Source organism: Salvelinus alpinus, chromosome 16 (genome assembly GCF_045679555.1).
Source record: "Salvelinus alpinus chromosome 16, SLU_Salpinus.1, whole genome shotgun sequence".
NCBI lineage: Eukaryota > Metazoa > Chordata > Actinopteri > Salmoniformes > Salmonidae > Salvelinus > Salvelinus alpinus.
This window is the reverse complement of record NC_092101.1, coordinates 27,052,422-27,078,299: the sequence shown is the minus strand read 5'-3', so window position 1 is coordinate 27,078,299 and position 25,878 is coordinate 27,052,422. Positions and strand designations below refer to the sequence as shown.

General features: G+C 45.2%; 1 protein-coding gene across 5 annotated transcripts; it reads right to left on the bottom strand.

The window, feature by feature from the left end:
- Positions 1-464: 464 nt before the first annotated feature.
- On the bottom strand, positions 465-25,810 carry LOC139541256 (dynamin-2-like). Of its 5 annotated transcripts, XM_071345692.1 has the most exons (23): positions 25,502-25,809; positions 24,991-25,233; positions 20,116-20,189; positions 19,571-19,720; positions 19,007-19,086; positions 18,791-18,914; positions 18,524-18,622; positions 17,920-18,080; positions 17,680-17,822; positions 17,380-17,515; positions 17,221-17,288; positions 16,950-17,088; positions 16,782-16,868; positions 16,622-16,692; positions 16,439-16,490; positions 16,192-16,218; positions 14,625-14,738; positions 6,918-7,027; positions 4,661-4,772; positions 3,540-3,704; positions 3,053-3,291; positions 2,784-2,978; positions 465-1,764 (listed from the first exon to the last, which is right to left on the bottom strand). In XM_071345692.1, the coding sequence occupies exons 2-23, from the start codon at positions 25,203-25,205 to the stop codon at positions 1,725-1,727; spliced, it is 2,601 nt and encodes an 866-aa protein (XP_071201793.1). In that variant the 5' UTR covers positions 25,206-25,233; positions 25,502-25,809; the 3' UTR covers positions 465-1,724. The 5 variants fall into 5 exon arrangements, with proteins under 5 accessions (XP_071201793.1, XP_071201794.1, XP_071201796.1 ...); XM_071345693.1 differs by lacking the exon at positions 16,192-16,218; XM_071345695.1 differs by lacking the exons at positions 465-1,764; positions 2,784-2,978; positions 3,053-3,291; ... (1 more) ...; positions 4,661-4,772; positions 6,918-7,027 and adding an exon at positions 7,048-9,319.
- Positions 25,811-25,878: the final 68 nt, after the last annotated feature.

Here is a 25,878-nt window from a genome sequence, read left to right as displayed (position 1 = left end):
CATGGTGAGTTGTTTGATCCTCGACTGAATTCAGCCGTGGATAGTGCCTCTCACCCCCTTGGCGCTCCCCTACTAGACCACTGAGAAAAGGCCGGAATGATTTTGTCTGGTTTTCACACGAATGGCGTAACAATAGAAGTTAATGATGCTACATTCGCGCACCGACGACATCGAATTCAACACAACCACCAGGCACATAAAGCTAGGTCGAAAAAAATACTAATACTATTAAATTATCTTCAACCTAGACATAAAGCAATTGTAATAACGTGTAGAAAACACTATTTGCCTAATTAAAGGGTGACATATCATTGCTGTATGGCTTATTATACTAAACGCGTGGCTGGGAGTCTTGTCCCTCTCTTTTGACGCGCTGATTGGAATTATCGAATTGTCCGATCTGTTAATATTTATGGATCTATCAAATAATACAAATCTTCAAGTAAAAGGTCCACAACATTGTAGAAAATTAAAACCCTGTTTATTTAAAACCATAGAAACAGTGGTGTATTGTTTTTGTGTATTTACACAATATTGTATATTTACACAAAGCTCACACATGGTAACACACACACATTCCAACATTTGTAGACATTACCATATGTACAAAAGGGGAGGGGAAGGAAGGAGAAAGAGGGGAGGGAAGGAAGGAGAGAGAGGAGGGAAAGAGAGAGCGCCAGCACACTATTACAGATTAGACAGCTCATTGACAAGATCTGGGTAAGAGTCTCCAGCAAAATGGTAGATTGTGGGAGTGACTACAGAGGATTCCCCAGGGAGAGAGGGGAGGGAGAGGGGAGGAGGGAGGGAGAGGGGAGGGGTGAGAGAGGGGGGTGAGAGGGGAGGGAGGGGGGGGTGAGAGGGGAGGGGTGACAGGGAAGGAAAGGGAGGGAGGGAAGGAAGGAAATGGGAGGGGAGAGAGGGAGGAGAGGGGAGGAAGGGAAGGAAAGAGGGGAGAGAGGGAAGGAAAGAGGGGAGGGAGGGAGATGGAAGGAAAGAGGGGAGGGAGGGAGATGGAAGGAAAGAGAGAGGGGAGGGAGGAAGGAAGGAAAGAGAGAGGGGAGGGAGGAAGGAAAGGGAGGGGAGGGAGATGGAAGGAAGGAAAGGGAGGGGAGGAAGGAGAGGGAGGGGAGGGAGGGAGATAGGAGGGACAGAGGGGAGGGGGGAAGGGAAGGAAAGAGAGAGGGGAGGGAAGGAAAGAGGGGAAAGGGAAGGAAAGAGAGAGGGGAGGGGGGGAAAGGAAAGAGAGAGGGGAGGGAGGGAAGGGAAGGAAAGAGGGGAGGGAAAGAAAGAAAGAGGGGAGGGAAGGGAAGAAAGAGGGGAGGGAGGGAAGGAAGGAGAGAGGGGAGGGAGAGCCAGCACACTGTATTACAGATTAGACAGCTCATTGACAAGATTTGGGTAAGAGTCTCCAGCAAAATGGTAGATTGATATTTGAGTTTAGAATGTGTAGAAATTATCAATATGGCAATGGCTTCAACTTGCCCTCCAATAGACTAGTAGAAATAGTCACCACATTGATTACACCTATCCAATCATTTCAGATCTTTGCAAGTGTCCGGGAGGTAGGGGATAGGAGAAGTGCCTCAGGGTTGTGGGATAGGGGTGCATTTGGGATTTGTTAAAAAAGGCATTACAAAAAAATAGTCATATAATCCATCTGATTGACATGACTGTATGATGTAGTTGTCCTATAAGAGGCATTGTTGTGTTGTGGGGAGGGGTCAGTGCAATGGTTTCGTGGGGACAGCTGGGGGGTGCCTCCTGGAAAGGGAAAGAGAAGAGAGACCATTACTGGACTAGCCTGTGCCCCAACAACCAAATGTTCAGCGTGACTGCCGCTTTTGGACGTTAACAAGGCGACACTCCATCTTAACTCCTCCTCCACATTTACTGGATTGGTTGAACAGTGCAGAAGAGAACCTCCCAACATTTTTTTTAATTAATTTTTTTTCGTCAAGACCAGTATGTAGGGGGATCTAGTTTCAGGCATTTCTACGCCTACTCCGTTAGATTACTACAGGACACACACTACAGTACATCCATCATACACATGTAGTATGTATTTAAAGTATTAGAGTACTCTACAATTGATACAAAGTTTTTTTAAATGATTAAAACAAAATAATACACTATAGATCTCCTAAAGCAAACAGTGTGCACTCAGGAGGAAAGTCCTGTTGAGAAATCAGTGAGCATTCCTGCTAGTGCTGACCAGGAAAGATCCCTGTGGAGACAAAGGAATCTTTTGGTGTGTGTGTGTACTGGCAGAGTGTTCCTGTGATGTGAAATAGGAGAAAAGGGCTTGTAATTCTCCTGGGATAGAGGTAGAGAAAAAGAGAGGGAGAGTTATGGAGTGAGTTAGGAAGGGGCTTGAGAGGGATGATGGGTGAGGCCCAAAAGAACTGTGGAGAGGAAATGAGGCAGAAAGAAAAAGAGACGGGCCAAAAGCAGGGGAGGAATGAGTGGAGGAGAGGGGAGACAGATATTGCATGAGGAAAAATGGAAAGCAGTAAAACAAATCCATGCCAAGAGAAGTGAAGTTGAGAGAGGTGAGAGAGAGAGGTGAGAGAGAGGTGAGAGAGAGAGAGAGGTGAGAGAGAGAGGTGAGACAACGTTTGTAATATGGGGTTGATGGGAAAGAGATGAAACACATTTTCCAGCTGACCCCCATCCAGTTCAAATAACCTCCCTCTTTCTCTGCAGCCCAATGTTTGGCTCTGCACGCGCACAGAATTCCAACAAATAGCTAATGAATAAAATAACATCATCACCGTGGTTACCTGGGTACACTAGGGGGGGGTCTGATGAGTCCGGTGGGTGGAGACTGGGTGGTATCAGCGTGATTGCTGATTGGTCCATGGGGTGCAGCGCGGGAAGGGACTGGTGGGGCCATGGGGGCGGGGCCTCTGGTGGAGGGTGAGGCTCTAGGAGCAGCGGCTATACGCTTAGAAGCTATAGCTGTAGGACTGGGAGACCTGGAGGAGAATGGGGTTAGAGTTATGGTGTGTGTGTGTGTGCATGCACTCATATGTACACGTGTGTGTGTTACCTGCAGCTGGTCCCAGGGGCTCCATGCAGCCAGGAGGAGTCAACAGGAGGTGGTAGAGGAGTAGAGGAGGTGGAGGTAGAGATGTCTCCTATGATGGCCAGCGCCTCCTTCAGGGCAGAGTGAGTCCTCAGCACCTCCTCTCTCCTCTGCTCCTGTTCTGGAGACTCATCCATCAACACACACTTCTCTGCTAGAGAGTAGAGCTGCACCAGGAGATCACTACCAATATACAACTTCACCTGGGGAGGAGGAGAGAAAAGGAGGAGAGGGGGATGGAGGCACCACACAAAGCCATGGTTGTCTAAACATGTTTGTATATCTATATCACAACCGTTGTGTCATATGTTGTACATCAGTTGTACAACCTGAGAGTGTACTAGTCTTATACATCAGATTGCTAGGATAACAATGTGATTCTGTCCAGGTGTTATGAGATGTGATGAAGATGGTCTGGAACGCCCCCAGACAAACAGACAGACAGTCTTACGTTATTGATCATGAGGTGCATGATAGTCTTGGGCATGAGGTCTCTGATGGCTTTGTAAACGATGTTCATGTAGGAGTCCACCAGGTTCCGTATGGTCTCTACCTGACGCTCCAACTGAGGGTCCATAGAGAAACTATCACTAGAACCACTACACTCCCCATCCACCTGGTAAGAGAGAGAGGGAGGATTGGAGAGAGGGAGGGAGGGTTGGATGGAGAGAGGGAGGGAAAAGAGTGGGGGAGAGAGGTGGCTGTTAGTGGTGTAATTTGTCATGGCTGCTGTAAGGTACAGCATATTGCATTGGCAACATGGAAAGTTCCTTAACCTAAAAGCTTTTTTGAATTGAATTGATGGACAAAAATGAGTGGGAGAAGAGAAAAGAGGGGAGATGATGGAAAGGAGATGAGGGGAGGGGGTTAGAGAAGAGGGAAGGAGACAAGGGGAGGGGGTTAGAGGAGAGGGAAGGGGCAAGGAGACAAGGGCAGGGGGTTAGAGGAGAGGGAAGGGGCAAGGAGACAAGGGGAGGGGGTTAGAGAAGAGGGAAGGGGGTTAGAGAAGAGAGAAGGGGAAAGGAGACAAGGGGAGGAGGTTAGGGAAGGGGCAAGGAGACAAGGAGAGGGAAGGGAAGGAGAAAGGGGAGGGGGTTAGAGAATAGGGAAGGGAAGGAGACAAGGGGAGAGGGTTAGAGAAGAGGGAAGGAGAAAGGGGAGGGGGTTAGAGAATAGGGAAGGGGGTTAGAGAATAGGGAAGGGAAGGAGACAAGGGGAGGGGGTTAGAGAAGAGGGAAGGGGAGCAGTGCTGATTAGAAACAGATCTGCCATTTCTCGGAGTCTACACACACACACACACACACACACACACACACATACACACACAATGACATCACAGCCCAGGAATGCTGCTATGAGCAGCCAACAACAGGAGGGGAGGGCTTGTAGAGGGGACGAGATAGGAGAGAGGAGGGGCAGGGTAGCCAGGCAGAGGACATTTAGGGCAGGTGCAGGATATTGTCAGGGGGAAAAGTTAGAGGTTAGGGATCAGGGTAACAATATTCAGTTACTTTATAGATCATGGTTTAGGGTTAGAGGTCAGGGGTCAGGGGTTATGACTAGGCTACTCACAGTGACTTTCTCAGGATAGACTCCGGCCCTCAGCAGAGAAGCCTTCCAGCTGTCTAGCTCCTCCTGAGAGCTACACGCCAGCTCCAGGAACCTGTAGTCCTTATACACATTCCTACAATAACATTACATACGGTCAGCTACGTCAAACTACATTTCCCAGCCAGCAGCTTAAAAAAACACCTATACCCAGCTCCCGGAACCTATAGGTCTTATATACAGTACCAGTCAAAAGTTTGGACACACCTACTCATTCAAGAGTTGTTCTTTATTTGTACTATTTCCTTCATTGTACAATAATAGCTAAGACATCAAAAACTATGAAATAACACATATGGAATCATGTAGTAACCAAAAAAATGTTAAACAATTCTAAATATATTTTATATTTGAGATTATTCAAAGTAGCCACCCTTTGCATTGACAGCTTTGCACACTCTTGGCATTCTCTCAACCAGCTTCATGAGGTAGTCACCTGGAATGCATTTCAATTAACAGGTGTGCCTTGTTAAAAGTTAATTTGTGGAATTTCTTTCCTTCTTAATGCTTTTGAACCAATCAGTTGAGTTGTGACAAGGTAGGGGGGTATACAGAAGATAGCCCTATTTGGTGAAAGACAAGTCCAAAGTATGGTAAGAACAGATTGAATAAGCAACGAGAAACAACAGTCCATCATTACTTTGCGACATGCGGAAAATTTCAAGAACTTTGAAAGTTTCTTCAAGTGCAGTCGTAAAAACCATCAAGCGCTATGATGAAACTGGCTCTCGTGAGGACCGCCACAGGAAAGGAAGACCCAGAGTTACCTCTGCTGCAGAGGTTAAGTTCATTAGAGTTACCAGCCTCAGAAATTGCAGCCCAAATAAATGCTTCACAGAGTTCAAGTAACAGACATCTCAACATCAACTGTTGAGGAGACTGCATGCATCAGGCCTTCATGGTCGAATTACTGCAAAGAAACCACTACTAAAGATCTAGTCTAGTTCCAACAATTATAACAGATACAGTCAAACAGTCGATGTTTGAGGTTGCATCCCATATGCATACACATGACTACAACATAGGTCTCACACAGGGCATGCTATGAGTGCTGGAAAACACCTATTCACACACAATGAATCTTTCGCTCTCTCATCTCCCCCTTTCTACTTCTCCCCCTCCCCTCGCTCTCCCCCCCCCTCTGTCAGGGAGACACCGCTGCGTCTGACAGTGGCAGGAATCTGGAGCTGTCTAAAGCCCATCTGTTAAAACACACACACATCTGTTAAACATTCTATTTGATCACTCTGTTGTTCCTCTCCTTTTGTTTCTCCCTCTCTCATGTTTTCTAAGCTGCCGTTGTTGGTGTGTGTGTTTGTCTGTCTCCAAACGAAGGCTGAGTGTTATGGAGAGCAGCCTCACCACATACAGTATCTCATGATATCTCAAGTGTCTGTATGCTAGGCAGGGCCTGGTCGATCCCTGGATGGTAGACCAGATGCTGCTGGAGATGTTGTTGGTCAGATGGCCAGAAGGGTTAGATGTTAGGAGGGCCAGTCGGGGGCTCTCTCACTCCCACTCACTAACTCACTCAATGCGTTACAATGGCTGGATTGTAACCAGTTACCAAATCCCACTTTTTCCCCTCTCCTTTTTCCTCGCTCAGTTCCGCTGTGTCCAGGGAGTTTTTCTCTCCTCTTGAGGAATTTTAGCATCTTTCTCCCTTTACCCTTTCACACTCTCTCTCCCCCTGCCTTTAGATCAGGGACTTTCCTGAGGTTCTGATAAATGTCAGACGGACATACAGAGCACCGGGATCAGCACTCTGGACACAAAAGCATGCACACACACACACAGACAGAGAAGGGGGAACAGGGGGCGCAGTAGGACACGCTTTGACACATTCCTGGCTGATCGCTCCCTCCCCTCCACTCTCACCCCACCCAGCCCTCTTTCTCTTTTCTTTCCCTCCTTCTTGTGGCGATCTGAGAAATAGTTTCCTAACAAGAACAGCCTCATCTCTGGTCCAGAACTCTGGCATTGAATAGCTGCTTAATGAGCCTGCCCTTGGTATACTATGGTCCACACAAACACACCCTACCCAGCCAGGTCCCACCCAGCTCAGCACTAGCCTGCTCAGTCCAGTAACCCACTGCTTCTCTCTGTCAGTGAGGAAGTCACAAAGTTAGGGTGTCAAAGTCCTGAACCTCACCCTCCATCTCTTTCAGATATGTCTGTCATAACCTTGTCTCATAAAACACCACTATAACCACACACACACCTCTGTTCGGTGTTGAAGATGGCGTAGGCATGTTTACTGGACATGAAGCTCTTCTCCACGTCTCTCAGCTTCAGGTTGTCCAACGGTAACATATACTTCTTCTCTTTCTCCTGGGCAGGGATGGAGGGAGAGAGACGGGGGAGGGAGAGAGACGATGGAGGCAGGGAGACGGAGGGATGGAGGGAGAGAGACGGGGAGGGATGGAGAGAGAGACGGGGGAGGGATAGAGGGAGAGAGATGTGGAGGGAGGGAGGATAGAAGAAGGGTTCATTCATTGATAGGTCTACTGTTCTGGTCAAAGCAGAAACAGCATGCAGAGAAAATATGCTGTATTATAAACTGGATGGTTCGAGCCTTGAATGCTGATTGGCAGACAGCGGTGGTATATCCATGTATTTTTACTGCTGTAATTACGTTGGTAAACGGTTTATAATATCAATAAGGAACCTCAGGAATTTGTAGTATATGGCCAATATACCATGGCTGAGGGCTGTGTCCAGGCAAGTGGTGGAAAAAGTACCCAATTGTCATACTTGAGTAAAAGTAAAGATACCTTCATAGAAAATGACTGAAGTAAAAGTGAATGTCACCCAGTAAAATATTTGGTTTTAAGTATACTATAAGTATTTGGGTTTAAGTATCAAGGTAAATGGAATTGCTAAAATATACTTAAGTATCAAAAGTAAAAGTATAAATCATTTCAAATTCCTTATATTAAGCAAACCAGACGGCACAATTTTCTTGTTATTTTTTTATTGACGGATAGCCAGGGGCACACTCCAACTCAGACAAAATTTACAAACGAAGCATTTATGTTTAGTTAATCCGCCAGATCAGAGGCAGTAGGGATGACTAGGGATGTTCTCTTGATAAGTGTGTGAATTGGACCATTTTCCTGTAAAATGTAACAAGTACTTTTGGGTGTCAGGGAAAATGTATGGAGTAAAAATTACATTATTTTCTTTAGGAATGTAGTGAAATAAAACTTGTCAAAAACATAAATAGTAAAGTACAGATACCCTCAAAAACTACTTAAGTAGTACTTTAAAGTACTTTTACACCACTGGTCCAGGCACTCTGTTGTGCTTAAGAACAGCCCTTAGCCGTGGTATATTGGCCACACACCCCCCGGGCCGTATTGCTTAAGTATAGCATGGGGGGAGGCGTCTTATTGGTTTGTTAACATTCTTCTCTATGGTGGAAACAGCAGAGAAACAGAGCTAGCTAGGATACATAAAGGGACTGGACTACTCTACATTACAGTGATGTGTTTGTGTGTGTGTGTTTAGGAGGGGAGGCATGAGTCTACACACTGTCATCATTAGAAGTTACGAACGAAAGTAAAAAGTTGGAGAAATGAAGCAAAACAGAGAGAATGACAGAAAATATATGGGATAGTGGAAAATAATGGAGTGAGTGAGAGAAAAGGAGAGAATAAAACAGGGAAGGAAAAGTGAGTGAGATGAGGAAAGAGAACAAGATAGGGAGGGAAAGAAGCCATCCTACATGTGAAAGTCATTGCTCAAAGTGAAGCTCTAAAACACAACATTTCTCCATCCCCTCTCTTCTCCTCCCCTCGCTCTTCTCCACGTTTCTCTCGTCCACCCTTCTCCTCCCCTCTCGCTTATCCTCTCCTCCACTCTACTCCCCCTTCCAGAGGGGCTATTCTCAGGAAACCGCTACAGCAAAAAGTGGAGAGAGGAAGGATGGTAGGAGAGATGGAGAGAAGGGGGAAGATGGAGAAAGAGAGAGATGGAGGAGGGATGGAGAAAGGGATGAAGATATGGCTTAAAAAGGAGTGCCCCATTGAGCAGGAAAGGTAAAGATGAAAGAAGAAAAAAAGACTGAAAGGTGAAAGTCTGTCTCACACACGCTAGTGTGTGTGTGTTGGTCTCTCCTGAACCCTGCAACTCTTCCTTCATTCCGCTCTATTTTTTCCAGAGGGGCCCACTTCCTGTTAGAAAGGCAGAAAAAAATACAGAGAGGCTGGCGCTCCGACAGACGACAGACATCTGGTACCGCTTGAGAAAGAGAGCAAGAGAGAGAGAAACTGCAGACCACTCCAAAGTTGATTCCCAAGGGTCCCAACAACCCATATATGGCGCCTCAGTCCCTCCCTTCTTCCATCCCTTTCCCCCCTTTTTTCGTTATGCCTTCACTAAGTGCACTGGCAGATCCACAGTGGTGAGAGTGAATGTGCCACGTCGAGGCTGGATACTCGTTTGCTCGGACGCAGCCCCTCAGATCCCCGGCACACACTGGACCGGGCCGGGACGCGACCAGAACAGGACCCAGATCAATAGAAGAGGACAGCCAGTGTGTGTGCGACCCCCTCACCCTTCACTCAGGTCGAGAAAGGAGAGGAGACATTGACAATCCTTTAACCAGTTTGTCAACGAAACCTTTGGATGGGTGAAAAACAAGACAAAAGAAAGGAATGAGAGAAGATAAAACTGAGAGGAGACATGAAGAATCTTTCTACTCTTCTAACACTTCGGAGATGAACAAGCAAAGAGAAACAAACGGAGAGAAAGACATAGAAGGAGAGAAGAGAGAGAGAGAGAAGAAGGAGAGGAGAGAGTGAGTCCTGTTCCGTCATCCCAGTGTTCAGACTACCTGTTCAGGGTCTTACTGGTGTACAGTAGTCTGCACATTGGTTAGACTGGGCAAGGAATGGCTTCCACCACTCTCTCTCAAAACACACACACGCATGCACATTCACACTGGGGACTAGATGTATGAGTTGGTCTTTGCTGTCTGCTACTACAGTACGTTGTTGTTCTGTTTGTGTTAGGAAAGCCTAGAGGCCTGTTATATTTGTAAGTAAGTGGTCGGTATGGTAGTATAGTGTGTGTGTGTGTGTGTGTGTGTGTGTGTGTGTGTCAGGCTGCTCATGGTGGATCATATATCAAAGATGCTCTATCTGAAACTGGGTCTCTCTGCAGACTCACTGTGTGATATAGCAAGCAGACCGGACAGACACACTACTGTGCTGTGGTAAAAAGCTGCAGGTGAGTCTGTAGATTATAATGGTTGGATGCTATATGGGAATGTGTATGTACAGTGTAATGTGAGTGTATGGGTGCAGTATGGGAATGTGTATGTACAGTGTAATGTGAGTGTATGGGTGCTGTATGGGAATGTGTATGTACAGTGTAATGTGAGTGTATGGGTGCTGTATGGGAATGTGTATGTACAGTGTAATGTGAGTGTATGGGAATGTATATGTACAGTGTAATGTGAGTGTATGGGTGCTGTATGGGACGTGTGTATAAGGTGAGTATGGGCACAGGTCGTCTGTTTTTCCTCAGGCTGCACGTCAGGCAGGGAGAGAGGGAAGGAGGAATGTCTGTCTGTTTAATGTTATATAGAGATTATACACCATTTAGTGTGTGGAGATTAGTGTGTATACATTGTTTAGATTAAACGTATGGAGGGTATCTATACATGAGAGAATGTGAGCAGCAAATATGGGAGGGAGTTTGTGTTTGTGTGTGACTGGGTACAGCATGTGTGTTTATGTAAGGGAAATAAGTAACGGTGACCACACTGTCGTGAGACATGATTGAATGAGCTGAAGAAAAAGTAAGAGATCACAAGGGAGAGTGAGAAAGGGTGTCTGAAGTCTGGTGGTCTGGCTAGGTGATCTGGATGTGTGGAAGAGTTGTGAGTGGGAGAAAGGGGACATGGAAGCCCCCCTTCCATGTCCCCTTTCTCCCACTCACAACTCTTCCACACATCCAGATCACCTAGCCAGACCACCAGACTTCAGACACCCTTTCTCACTCTCCCTTGTGATCTCTTACTTTTTCTTCAGGACAGAGAGGAGGGGGGGTTGAAGTGAAGAAGCAGCCATGTGGGATTTCTCTAGCTAGATGTTGGAAGCTAAGCGGGTGTTTGGACTAAACCTTGAGTTCTCCAGCCAGGAATGTGTACAGGCCCAAAGAGACTGCCAATCAGAGAGAGGGAGGGAGAGAGGGAAAGGGAAAGGGAGAGAGACCCAGCAAGAGGGGGAATAGGAGGGAGAGAGCAGAAAAGAGGGAGGGAATCAGAGAAGGGCCAGAGAAAGAAAGAAAAAGAGAGGAAAAAGGGAGAGAGGAATGGGGAAAGAAAAAGATAACATTTTGGGGAGGTGGAGAAAGTGGGTTCAAATATAGGAGACTTTGCGAGAGATTAGCTTGGCATGGGTCTGACTCGAGGAGTGTGTCTGAGGCCTACAGTGGTGTTGGGGCAGCATGCTGATGTAGCTGTGATAGTAAGGATAATTTATTACAGTGGACATCCCCCCCTCACTGAGACAAACACACATACTGTAGGCACATGGAGAGAGTACAGGGCTCCAACAGTAGTCAACCCTGTTGCCCTTTGGATAAGAAAGAGTTCTGATTACTATTTCACCATAGATTATTACCCCTTTCCCAGCATACCTGTAACTACACTGTGTAGTAAAGTCTAATATTGTAATGTTTAATATTGTGAAATAGAAGGCAGAGCAAAGGGGCACTAGAACCTCCTGTACCAGCCAGGCTAGTAGTAGTTCTCCTATCAGTAGTGTTGTCAGAGACACTGCTGTTAGACAAGACTGTGTTATTTAGATCATTGTTGCCATCATAACCCTGTGAAAGGAACGTGATGAGTAACAATAAATGAATGATTAAGGAGATGTGTGTGTTGGTTTGGCTTGGGGCAGCTCCAGCTGTGTCAGAGTGAACTGCTCCAAATACCTCAACTCCCAGAGGAGGAAGAGGGGGAAGAGTGGACAGAGAGAGGGAGGAATAGAGAGGAAGAGGGGGAGCAGGGGGAAGAGTGGACAGAGAGAGGGAGGAATAGAGAGGAAGAGGGGGAGCAGGGGGAAGAGTGGACAGAGAGAGGGAGGAAAAGAGAGGAAGAGGGGGAGCAGGAGGAAGAGTGGACAGAGAGAGGGAGGAATAGAGAGGAATAGGGGGAGCAGGAGGAAGAGTGGACAGAGAGAGGAAGAGGGGGAGCAGGGGGAAGAGTGGACAGAGAGAGGGAGGAAGAGGGGGAGCAGGGGGAAGAGTGGACAGAGAGAGGGAGGAATAGAGAGGAAGAGGGGGAGCAGGGGGAAGAGTGGACAGAGAGAGGGAGGAGTAGAGAGGAAGAGGGGGAGAAGGGGGAAGAGTGGACAGAGAGAGGGAGGAATAGAGGGGGAGCAGGAGGAAGAGTGGACAGAGAGAGGGAGGAATAGAGAGGAAGAGGGGGAGCAGGGGGAAGAGTGGACAGAGAGAGGGAGGAATAGAGAGGGAGAGAGGTATGGTGGGGAATAGAGGGGCTTAGTTGAAGTAGTATTGGGCCAGCTCTGTACTTACATGTGTGCATTTGAGTTACCTAAGTTACAGGCCAGCCCATCACAAAACACACACACCAACAAACACAGTCTGTGGACCTCATGAGCGAGCAGTGCTGTGCTAGGCTGAGAGAGTGTTGTGGTGTGTCTGCCTGTCTACACTTGCTGTGCAGACCTTCCTATCCTGTACAGCAGGCACAGACAGGCAGACAGATGGCAGCCCCGCTGACCCACGGACCAACCACATCGCACCTACAGCTTGACGGACAGCTCCCAGAGCCAATCCTAGCCAGTATACCCCAGACTTCCTGCTTGATGATGATGGTGATGACTCGAACCCTAGCTGCCCATGTCTTTCCTACATTCCCTGTATTAGACTCTCCCTTCCCCTACTGCAGAAGACAGTAGTATTTGGAGTTATTTTGTAGCTAACAGAAATGTATGTGTAATAAATGTGTGTGTGTTGGTCTGGGGTACTCAGGTGTGTATTTTGTCCAGCCTCTACTATAGGGCTGGGAATCGCCAGGGACCTCATAATAAGATATTATTACAATAGTTAGGTGCCGATACGGTATTGCGATTCTCACGATTCTATATGTATTGCGATTCGATACTGTGATTTTATTATGATTCGATGTTCCAAACATATTGCTCACTATATTACTCACAGTACCTTCAGAAAGTATTCATACCCATTGACTTATTTCACACTGTTGTTACAGCCTGAATTCAAACTTGATTAAATATGTTTTTTTCTCTCACCCATCTACACACTATACCCCACAATGACAAAGTGAAAACATGTTTTTAGAATTTTTGGCAAATTAAATACAGAAATATGTAATTTATATAAATATTCAACCCCCTGAATCAATACATGTTAGAATCGCCTTTGGGAGCGATTACAGCTGAGAGTCTTTCTGGGTAAGTCTCTATGAGCTTTTCACACCTGGATTGTACAATATTTGCACATTATTATAAAATAATTCTTCAAGCTCTGTCAAGTTGGTTGTTGATCATTGCTAGACAGCCATTTTCAAGTCTAGCCATAGATTTTCAAGACAATTTAAGTCAAAACTGTAACAAGAACACTCAGCAACATTCAATGTTGTCTTATTGAACAACTCCAGCGTATATTTAGCCTTGTGCTTCAGGTTATTGTCCTTCTGTAAAGGTCCTTGCCGATGACAAGCATACCCATAACATGATTCAGCCACCACCATGCTTGAAAATATAAAGAGTAGTACTCAGTGATGCGTTGTGTTGGATTTGCCCCCAACATAACGCTTTGTATTCAGGACATATAGTTCATATCTTTGCCACATTTCTTGCATTTTTACTTTAGTGCCTAATTGCAAACAGGATGCATGTTTTGGAATATTTTTTATTCTATTCAGGCTTCCTTCTTTTCACTGTCATTTAGGTTAGTATTGTGGAATAACTACAATGTTGTTGATCAATCCTTAGCTTTTTCCTATCACTGCCATTAAACTCCAACTCCTCATGGTGAAATACCTGAGCGGTTTCCTTCCTCTCCGGCAACGGAGTTAGGAAGGATGCTTGTATCTTTGTAGTGACTGGGTGTACTGATGCACCATCCAAAGTGTAATTAATAACTTCACCATGCTCAAAGGGTTATTTAATGTCTGCTTTTTTTTCTTTACCATCTACCAATAATTTTCCTTCTTTGCGAGACATTGGAAAACCTCCCTGGACTTGTGATTGAATCTGTGTTTGAAATTCACTGCTCGACTGAGGGACCTTACAAATAATTGTATGTGTGGGGTACAGAGATCAGGTAAATCATGTTAAACACTATTATTGCACACAGTGAGTCCATGCAACTTATTATGTGACTTGTTAAGCAAATTCCTACTCCTGAACTTATTTAGGCTTGCAATAACAAGACATTTCAGCTTTTCATTTTGAAATCATTTCTAAAACATAATTCCACTTTGACATTATGGGGTATTGTGTGTTTATCAGTGACACAAAATCTAAATTTTATCAATTTTAAAGTGAAGCTTTAACACAACAAAGTGGAAAAAGTCAAGGGGTGTGAATACTTTCTGAAGGAAATGTTTGTCTACTGCAGAGGGACAAGAGAACCATGAGAACTAGTTTAGATCAATCATAGAAATTAGTGTTGAAAAATAAATTGGCTCCCTATTTAAAAAGAAGATGGAAAACCACCTTTTTGGTACAAGTACAGCCAACTAGTGCAAAAATAATAATGCGATATTGTCAAAACGATATATCGTCAAAAATAATATCCTGATATGCAACTGTGTCGATCCCCCCCCCCCCCCCCCCATCACTACTCTACTAGTAAGCCTCAATAGTAAAGCTTTAGCAGCTTCAGTAGTCTCATCATCAGACCAGATCAGTGACTCTGTGCTCACCTCATCATCCTTGAACCAGGACAGGCTCTCAGCGGTCAGGACGAACCAGTACTCCTTGGCACCGCCCTTGATGATACTGATGTTGTTGACGGTCAGCCAGCCCTTACGGATGACCTGTGGAGAGATCTGAGGTCAGCCAGCCCTTACGGATGACCTGTGGAGAGATCTGAGGTCAGGGGTGATGTCAGGCGGGGAAGAGGTTTTAAGGTGGGAGGAATTAAAAGGATAGTTCACTCAGATTACAAAGTTACCTCATCTCATGGGTACAAAAGACAGTAGGCTATGAAGCCCTTACAGTATGTCAGCTAGCTAAGATCTGGGATTGTACTGTATGTCTACTTAGCTACAGCCCAGCATTAGAATTGTGCAGGTAAAACAATGTGTGTGATAAGTCCTGTTAGCATGTTGTAAATAGAAGAGTCAATATGTGGTCTGGGTGAACTATCCCTTTGAGCTGGGAGGTTTAGAGAGAGAGAGGCAGGTGCTGTGGAGCTTAGCTTGAGAACAAGCGAGATGGTGGGATGATGTATCTTACATATGGGTCACAGTGTGGGAGAGAGCAGATATACTACATGCATACACAGATATCCATATACATGCACAGATATCCATATACATACACAGATATCCATATACATACACAGATATCCATATACATACACAGATATCCATATACATACACAGATATCCATATACATACACAGATATCCATATACATACACAGATATCCATATACATACACAGATATCCATATACATACACAGATATCTATATACATGCACATAGATTGAGAGAGATATGTAATGCGTGCACAGAGGATCAGCTGTTGAGACAGAGGATCAGTTAGAAAATGGAAATGTCCCCTCACCCAGTCATTACATCACTAGTGGTCATTTCTGCCAAGTCCTTTACCACATTTCTCTGACCAATACAAAGTGACATAAAGAGTATGAGGGGAATAAACATTAGAAATGATAAAGACATTGACGGTACGCTATGGTAAAATAGTACCAAGAAATAGTCCCAGAGAAAAACAACTGTTGAAGAACTGTGGGAGAGAGAAACTGTGAGCTCAGTGATGAGACTGAGTGAGAGAGCAGTGAGGAGGACAGGAAGGAGGAAAAGAGAAGACGAAGGAAGAAAAAGAGCTGACGGCTAAAAGCCGACAGATTTGGACAGAGGATGAAAAAGAGGAGGAAGTGAGAGAAAGGGGGATGAGGCAGTGACACACATACACACAAACTGATGTAGCTGTCCCTAGTGTTTGTATTTATTGAGTGACCAGACAGCTGCGCTTGGATCTGAGAAACCCGAGCCAAGTTTACAACTCAGCGCCATTTTGTGCTGCTTACACACACACACACAGAGAGAGAGAGAGAGGAGCAGGCAGAGGGAGAGGGCCAGAGTGCAGTCTGTGGAAAGACGGTGGAAAAGAGAGCAGTGAAGCTGTGGGTTAGAGAGGTTGGTGAAGGAGACAACCAGTGAGAGATACAAACAGTGTCTCAGTAGGAGGCAGCCATGAGTCAGCAGTGAGGGTTTAGCCTTACAGAGACTGGACTACTCATACTATTAGACTGGAGACTGGTTGCACACCCTGTAACAGGAGAGAGGAGAGAACAGGGAGGTTAGGATGGAGCAGACACTGTGTGCCCAGGCAGGTTCAGCTGCTCTTCCTACATACAGTAAACCTCGACATCAGCTGCCATTCCAGGTGTACATTTGTTAACTTCTCATAACACACGTATTAGCATCAGATAATAAAACCTAAGACATTCATTACCTGAGATAAAGTAACTAAGCTATGTGAAACTCACCTGGTTTCCTGCAATGCTCTTCTTATTAGTCTGAGCGCTCCTCTGCTGCGCACTGGGACACACACACACACACACACACACACAGTCAGTCACTCTCCCATCAGACAATTTTTCTTCATTTAATCATCATCATGTCCAACCCACATATGATGATGACCAGAAAACATAGACAGGGAAACTCACTTAGCGAAGCCAATGAAGTCCTCATGGTTAGTGTTGATGTAGGCCACCTGTACATCGATTAGTAGCAGGACCTGTACAGAGAACACACACACACACCGTCACTATATTTTATGGTTGGTGTGTGTGTGTGTGTGTGTGTGTGTGTGTGTGAGAGAGAGACCTGGTCTTTAGCTCGACTCTCTCTGTCTCGGATGTTTGTGGTAACAATTCTCTCCGTCTCCTCTCGCAGTCTTGGAAAGGAACCCAACTAGAGACAAGAAATAACAAGAGATATGATGGTGGAATTACTGTCACACACACACACACACACACACACAGCGGTGGTTACCTTGGTGGTGCATTGGCGTACAGTGTTGATCAGCTCCTGGATGACCATGTCCACACATTTAATACAGGGACCCTTCAGCTTGATTATCTGTCTCTTCACTATGGCCTCAAACGCCTGGTCTGGAGTAAACAAGCCTGTCCTAGATACAGAGAGACAGACAGACACAGAGACAGACAGACAGACACAGAGACAGAAATAGGAGTGGTGAAATAGGAGTGGTGAAATAGACCATTGAGCCCAACAAAGCATGTATCCCCTCTGACACACACACCTGATGCCGTGAATGTTCTTGATGGCATAGCTGATCTCCCGCCGCAACTCCCTCTCATCAAATTCCATCTGAAGATACAAACACGCACACACCCAAAGTAAGACGTGACACACACTGAGCGAAAGCTGGTGAGACACACACACACACCCCCAGGCTGACCTTGACCAGTTCGAAGGGGAAGCGTTCGTGGAATATGCGGTTGATCTTGGCTCCTCCTGACAGTTCTTTAGTGTCCACCTGGTCTCCTGAGCCCTCAATACGCTTCTCAAAGTCTGCTGCAAACTGCTGCATCAGCCTGCACACACATCAATAGAGCGTTGTGTATTATGTTAGTTGTGTGTGTGTGTGTGTGTGTGTGTGTGTGTGTGTGTGTGTGTGTGTGTGTGTGTGTGTGTGTGTGTGTGTGTGTGTGTGTGTGTGTGTGTGTGTGTGTGTGTGTGTGTGTGTGTGTGTACTAACAGTAGTAGGGCCTTTGTCTTGCGTGCTGGGTCGTCAGCTCTGTAGTGTTTGTACTCCTCAGCCTCTTTATCCAGCGCTAGGAGCTGGCTCTGGAGACAACTGCGGAACACTGGCAGACAGTCTCGGATGTGATTGGTCAGTTGCTGTAGAGAGAGTTAGAGACACACACACAAACAATAAAGAAAAAGCTGATTTGAACAGTTATCTGGTCAACACGTATCAGTGTATGTTCTTGTGTACCTGGTTCAGGACTCTCTGCAGGTAGGGGGTACCCATGCTGTCAGCCATGTGTCTGTATGCAGGGTGAGACAGGAAGAACTTCCTCTCTGCAGCCAGAGCTGCCTTAATGTCCTTCCTCCCATCAATGTCCTTCTGACTACGATTCACAACCCCGATATAACCTGGAGGAGAGAGTAAGCTGTCTCTATGCATTACACATCACTACACCTCTGGATGCAGGATTCAGAGGTCATCTGATTTCAGCAGGCCAGCAGAGGTTCGAGGCAGTTCAACTCTAACTTGCTACTGTAATAGCAGTACTAACAGTAGGCTCCATGTATAATGTATTACCTGAAGGATCAAGCATGACCCTGCACCTGGCACAGCTTTACCCAGCCAGCCTAGACCCTGCCCCCCCCCCCCCCCCACACACACACTCCCAGGGCAGGCTGGCACTGATTGTAATACTGTAACTCAACCCGTGAGCTCAGCTCAGCATGGCAGGAGGACATCAAGCCTCCATTTCAAAACTTACCTCAGCCTGGTCACGGCTGATGTTATGGGAACATTATTGGGATGTTAGGGGAACATTATGGGGATATTATGGTAATAAAACCCCATGTACCTCTGCGTAGTGGCAGTAACCTGTTCTCCAGTATGTGCCGGGCATCCGTTCCCTCGTCCATCAGATCCAACTTAGTGATCACCCCTATGGTCCGCAGGCCTGGTGGAAAACAATGAAAAAGAAAGTCAAACAGTACCCATGTTATATTCACTTCCAATGTACTGATTATTTTGACCATTGAAAAAAGAATGAAGAAATAATGCTATTTCTATGATTTGGCCCATGTGAAAAGGTGCTGGGGGAGACGTTCTGTCCTTCTGGTCTCACCCTGAGGGTCCACATCCTTGGCCAGTTTGAGAGCGTCGGAGTTGGCCAGGTCCATGTTAGCTGGAGTCACAGCCAAGACCAGACAGTTGTCTTTACAGATAAACTGCATGATCATGTCCCTCACCTGGGGAACAAATACAATACAACTTTATTTATGGGAGAAGGGTGGGAGAAATTATCTTATAATATTAGTTCAATTGTACTGATGTGTCTGACCTGGTACTCTATATCAGCCGGCTGGTCTCCTACAGGCACTTTGGTAATGCCAGGCAGATCCACCAGGGTTAGGTTCAACACTGAGGACAAACAGACACACATATTTATGCATTGAAGCATCCGGTTTAGGTTGAGATGCAGGGTGTGTTACCATGTAACTACCCACCCAATTTACCTACCTCACCCCCCATACTGCTTTTATTTATTTACTTTTCTGCTCTTTTGCACACCAGTATCTCTTCTTGCACATGATCATCTGATGATTTATCACTCCAGTGTTAATCTGCTAAATTGTAATTATTCGATTTATTGCCTACCTCATGCCTTTTGCACACATTGTATATAGATTCTCTTTTTTTTTCTACCATGTTATTGACTTGTTTATTGTTTACTCCATGTGTAACTCTGTGTTGTCTGTTCACACTGCTATGCTTTATCTTGGCCAGGTCGCAGTTGCAAATGAGAACTTGTTCTCAACTAGCCTACCTGGTTAAATAAAGGTGAAATAAAAAAATAAAAAAAATGTGGGGAGTGTGTAAGAGTAGTACACTGTGGTGTGTGTACCGTGAGGGGAATAAACTCGTAGGTTGATGGGGACAGGAGAGACGCCCTTATTGGTTCCAGTGAGTCTCACAGTCTCTGCTTCGATCTCCTGGCGAACTTCCTGAAAGTCTGAAAACATCTTCCCCTTACAGTGGAGAAACTCTGCATACTCTACAGAGATAGAGGGGTGGGAGAGAAAGAGAGAGAGATGCCCATTTCACACAGACATCAAATATAAATATATTATACCAATCGTCTTCGGACACATACGTCAGGCGTCAGATATCTAGTCTAGTTTGTATATATGACATCATTGCTGTATCTGCACTACACAGATAACAAACCCTGGAGCTTAGGGGAACAGAGCAGTACAGTGTGTCTCCTATAGTTGTGTACAATTAACAGCGTTCCATAATTGTCCCTGAAGACAGACAGACAGGGAGTCACATCTACACACAGTGACAGAAGTTTAATGTGATGTATCCTACAGTTATAGACTTATTTGTCGTGTGTGTGTGTGTGTGTGTGTGTGTGTGTGTGTGTGTGTGTGTGTGTGTGTGTGTTACCTGTGCTGGCAGAGATAAGCTGGAGGACCAAGGGTCTGCGGGTGACGATGCCAGAACCCCGGGGGAGGAAGTCCCTGAGAGGAGAGGAAGAGAAAGGGGATAGAGGAATAGAAGAGTCAGGAGATGAAAGACTGACCCCCCTCAGGCATCTGTCTCACTGCCAAACAACAGATACACAGTGTGTCTGTGTATTAGCTCTATAGAGGAAGCTCCACTCTCAGAGGCACAATGCCAGGGCAGTCAGAGGCTCAGAGCCAATGCACGCTTGGCCAAGTCGAGCCAGCACATTTTATCAGAGCCTGAAATACTAGACCGGCTCACTCAACCTCACCATCTTTACTACTGCTACAACACTTATTTGTGGAGGGCTTACATACCGGTATAGGTTTTTCCAGTGCAGGCAGGGGCATGTTCATTTATGTGTGATGACTAGGACACAGCTAGTGTAGGTTTGTTTTACTTTTAAAAGACAAGAGAAAGATGATATCAAGCACAACATTGGAACCTGAAGCATCTCTAATGTATTACAATAGCTCTACATACAATAGCTCTACATACAATAGCTCTACATACAATAGCTCTACATCTCAATGTCAAAACAAGCCCCCACTCAGGCTACAGTATCAACTACAAAGCAATAATGGGTGGAAAACACGATGACGTATTTCTTGTCTTTCATTCCAACTTCAGAGTGCCACCTTTTTCCTGTTGTCCCGTTTTGTATTTATTTTACAGCATCCTACCTCCATTTATAATTCAGCTGTGACAACACAACATCCCTGGAGAGAGGAAGGACTGACACTCAGGGCAGGAGATACAGCTGGATTCAGCCTTCAGACATGAAGTCAGTGAGTCAGAGACAGAAAAGACTGATAAAGGGGACACATTCTGCCAAGGGGACGCTGCAGTGTTGTTGTTAGCCTGTTACTGTGGGAGTATGTCTGTGTGTCATATGGCAGCAGAGAGAGTTTTCACCAGGTCAACAGCTCTCCAACTCTCCTCCAGTGTCAGTTGATAGGAAATGAATTAGAGGCTGCGTCATGCCTGTCTGAAAGAGGTCCTGCTTATATGTCAGTCAGTCAGTCAGTCAGTAAGGAGGAGACATCAAGCATCAGCACACAGAGGGAAGAAAGGAACACAATGCCCTCTTCAGTTCAGCTCTGTTAGCTCAATGACTGACTGAAAACTTTCTGACTGACTGCACGTGCTCTAAGGCATACTCTGTTCCCTGACCTCTCTCTGATTCCAGTCCTTCAGCACAGATCCAGTCCTCAGCAGGGAGCCTGCTAGATAAGCCACCAACTGCTGGTCACTGTCACACAGCCATCACTCTCACACAGTCATATCAGGCATCCAGTAACCACTTCACTCTCCCATGCCAACAGTGGCGGTTGGTGCTGTTTAAATAAAAATATATATACACTACCGTTCAAAGGTTTGGGGTCACTTAGAAATGTCCTTGTTTTTGAAAGAAAAGCACATTTTTTGTTCATTAAAATAACATCAAATTGATCAGAAATACAGTGTAGACATTGTTAATGTTGTAAATGACTAGCTAAATGTAGCTGGAAACGGCTGATTTTTTATGGGATATCTACATAGGCGTACAGAGGCCCATTATCAGCTACCAACACTCCTGTGTTCCAATGGCACGTTGTGTTAGCTAATCCAAGTTTATCATTTTAAAAGGCTAATTGATCATTAGAAAACCCTTTTGCAGTTATGTTAGCACAGCTGAAAACTGTTTTTTTGATTAAATATGCAATAAAACTGGCCTTCTTTAGACTAGTTGCGTATCTGGAGCAACAAAGCCTCCTTCACTCACACCGCCAAACATACCCTCGTAAAACTGACTATCCTACCGATCCTCGACTTCGGCGATGTCATTTACAAAATAGCTTCCAATACTCTACTCAGCAAACTGGATGCAGTCTATCACAGTGCCATCCGTTTTGTCACCAAAGCCCCTTATACCATCCACCACTGCGACCTGTATGCTCTAGTAGGCTGGCCCTCACTACATATTCGTCATCTATAAGTCTATGCTAGGTAAAGCTCCGCCTTATCTCAGCTCACTGGTCACGATAACACCCACCTGTAGCACGTGCAGGCCAAACCCGGATGACGCTGGGCCAATTGTGTGCCGCCCTATGGGACTCCCAATCACGGCCGGTTATGATACAGCCTGGTTTCGAACCAGGGTGTCTGTAGTGACGCCTCGAGCACTGAGATGCAGTGCCTTAGACCGCTGTGCCACTTGAGAGTCCAAAGATTTAAGATTAGGCAGGACACTTTTTTTGGGATGAGCATGGGCTTTTATTACAGCATATTAGATGACTGTCATTCATATTCCACTCACCCAGTTCAATGTAACAGTGATAGGTTTAGGCTACTACATGATACTCACATTTGCCCTATAACCATCATGAGGTTGCTACAATCATTATTCCAAACAGTTGCAAACAAGAGTTTCGATTGGACAAATTGAGGTTTATCCCCATTTCGTTCCGTTTAAGAAATGTTTTTCAACAGAATCGGCGGAATGAATACACAATTCACTTTCATAGCAGCCACATACAAACAGCATCATCACTTTGTTCGTTGTATAATTATTTCTTGCATCTACGCACTCTCCTCCTCTCACCTTTTCCCTTCGTTTGTGGACTTCAGTGCACAACACAACATATGTCTGTGACCAGGCGAAAAACATTTCTTAAAACCAAACCGCTACACACAGCTTACATCGTTGTCACCATATTTGCGAACGTCATAGTCAACATGGCGACTAGTACTAACGCGTTAGTAAACCCGCTACAATCATGGAGTACAGTGTACAGGAAACAGAGTATGTGAGCGGAGCGTGCCCAATTTGACTGGAGCGCGGAACGAGATTCAAGAAGGCTGGAGCGGCGGCCTTCTCGCCCACTCCAATTTCGATCTAGTAGCGCTCACTTCACGAGCTCAGGGCAAGCCTGGCCCAGCATGCCTTTGTAGTCTACTTGTGTGCTGCTATAGCCCCTTGCTTTGGCTACTGTCATGGAGTTCACTAAATATTTTCAGAAAGAAACTGATAGAACACACAGGTGCTAAATCAAGGTGAATTACAAAGATGAGGACCAAGAGCAAGAGAGGGAGTGCGGTGATGTAGTGTTCACCACTAAAGAATCATTGTGGGACCTGAAAATACACTTATCCCGAAAGGCCTGATGGTGTACTTACTACGTGCACATGCTAAAAGTAAGGAAAGAGTTGGGTAGATAACTAAGTGTGTCATTGTAGCAAAGTATTTTATTTTAAATCAGATCTCTTAAACAATGTTAATTTTGTTATATTATCTGTACAATAGGACATAGTTGATTTTGGCCCAATAGGCCTGGCATATTCCTACGTTCAAGGAGCTTTCCGTTTTGATTGGGTTATTTTGCCTAAAAACCTTTAGGCCTGCCTATATAAAAGATAAATAAAAAACTGCATCTCTGCCCAGCCTGGCAAGAGTGGCCTAAAGGGTGTTTAGCATCGCCAGTGGCTCTGCAAGTGCGGAAAGAATATTATCCGCTGCTGGCCTGCTCTCCAGGCACCATCGCATGAGCCTGAAGCCACAGACTGGCCAAACTGGTGTTTCTAAAAATTTATTAAAAAGGCACCTCCGTTTAATTTGTATTTAATTCTAAGTAAGTCACAGCCTATATGCGCAATGTATAGACTATAATGATTTAATACAACGAAATGTTGTTTAAATGCTGAGCGCTTTATGTCCCTACCAGCCTATTGTGTCGCACTCGCAAATGCTTCACAATGTATTTCTTTATAAGCTATAGCCTTGAAATAATTTAAATAATATACACGAAATAATTCATTTTCGTTCCTTCTTAGGCTCCCTGTCTGGCTCCTGACCTATTTAGAGTGTTTATATGCTGTTTAATATGACATGTAGTCTATTTGAAATGTGTACTTCTTACATTCACCTTTTTATGTTTATTCAAATACTTTTCATTCAAATCCATATGCTTTGGTTTCAATACTTCAAAACCAAATGGTAGGTCCAGGTAGTCACAAAAAATAGATGGCTGTTGGTTAAATTGGGATTTTATGAATGGAGCGAATTTGGAGTGGCAGTTTTTTTCCCTCTGAGAGCGGAGCCGTTTTCAGTGGAGCGTTGGAAAGGACATGGAGCACCGGAACCGTGCACAACCACTGCTCCATGAGAAATGAGCGGGATTTCCAACTGCCCTCACATGCTCTGACAGCAAGCAGGTTAGCAGTTACACTGGTGGAGACTGCTGTTGCTGCTACTGCAGACCATTGCAAAACAGTGTTTTAATCAGTTATTTTGTGACGTGAATAAATATTTAGTATAGTTTAATCTAAAAAGGATAACTTAAAATCTTTCACGGTTTTTATTTTTATGAAATTCACTGAGTAGGATGATCCTCCCCTTCCTCCTCTGAGGAGCACCCACTTCATGCCAACCATACTGAGAAAGAAAAGGAGAGAATATTATTGTCTCCTCTCTCCTTCATCTGCTATGATCTGAAAACACTTGTTTACACATCATGCCTATTGTCACATAACTGAACTAATTTGTAACTATCGAGAACGATCAGCTGCTTCAAACGCAACTACCCTTGGCAGAGGGTTTAGTAAACAACCCATGCTAGCGCTCACTGAATAGGAGAGGGTGTCTGTCTGCAGTGTGCATTCATTTGGAGAGGTCAACTGTTGGGAACCATGAATCTCTACCAAACTCAAAACAGCCAGCATCTGAATAACCCATTATTGAATAACATCATGAATGGTTTCCTGCACATGAATGGTTCTGGTGCATTAGCTGATGTCTTATTGTTGATGATCACTAGCTAGGTCTGACTACCATACCTGCCCACAAAGTTCTCCAGGACAGAGCTCTTGCCTGCGCTCTGACCGCCAACGACAGCTATCTGCGGCAGGTCTAGGTTGCAGCTCTGGCCAATGGTGCTGAAGGCGTCCTGGAGCCTATTCACCAAGGGGATCAGATCCTCCATCCCCCGGTTGCCCATGGCGACAGTGCCCGTCCGACTGTCAACCACCTGAATTTGTACAGACAACACCATCCGGACCGAACTTTCTGGTTCGGTTAACCTGGGAAGAATGACATAATTGTGGACAAGCAAATTTGCCAAATTTACAAGAATAAATGAAGGCATTAAAAAATAATGTTATTTGGGATATTTTGATAGCTGAGCTGACAACCAGTGAGCTAGCTATTGTAGCTATCGCAGGGCTAACAACTTCCAGTGAGTGCTGGCCCTGGTTGATGTTTATTGAATCGGCATGCCAGTAAAACAAATAGTAAGTTTGTATATGTATAAATTATTTCTAGTTTTTTAGCTAGCGGCTTTCTGGATACCTGGTAGTCGGTCTAAAAATCCGTTTTCTCTCTTGTCTTGCTGGTAACGTTAGCAATGGTACTGTCAAATCCAACTTGGGACCGCCGTGGTCCAGACACCCTGTGCCGTGTGATCCAAACGCAAGTTACACCCTGTGTTTAATATGTACTTCCTGTTGGAAAAGACGATCCCAAAAAGTCAAAGAGAGAATCGTGTAGGTAACATTTCCTCCGGTGGACTTTGAGTCTGATTCGACACGGTTAAGCCAGTGAAACAACTCGATGACAATTTGATCAATTTGACAGCTAACGGGTCTCTCTGCGCATGCGTACAAATCTGTGCAGGAGTTGCCAGATAGTCTGCACGCCCATTCATAGCTGTTAACAGAACAGATGGC

What these genes read in the sequence shown, in the direction of transcription:
- LOC139541256 (XM_071345692.1), bottom strand. Translation starts at nt 25,205, where the DNA reads ATGGTGTTGTCTGTACAAATTCAGGTGGTTGACAGTCGGACGGGCACT. An exon ending in TCCCCTTCGAACTGGTCAAG is followed by an intron (nt 17,289 to 17,379) that starts GTCAGCCTGGGG and finishes TTGTATCTTCAG; the next exon opens with ATGGAATTTGATGAGAGGGA. An exon ending in AGAGTCGAGCTAAAGACCAG is followed by an intron (nt 16,693 to 16,781) that starts GTCTCTCTCTCA and finishes TTCTCTGTACAG; the next exon opens with GTCCTGCTACTAATCGATGT.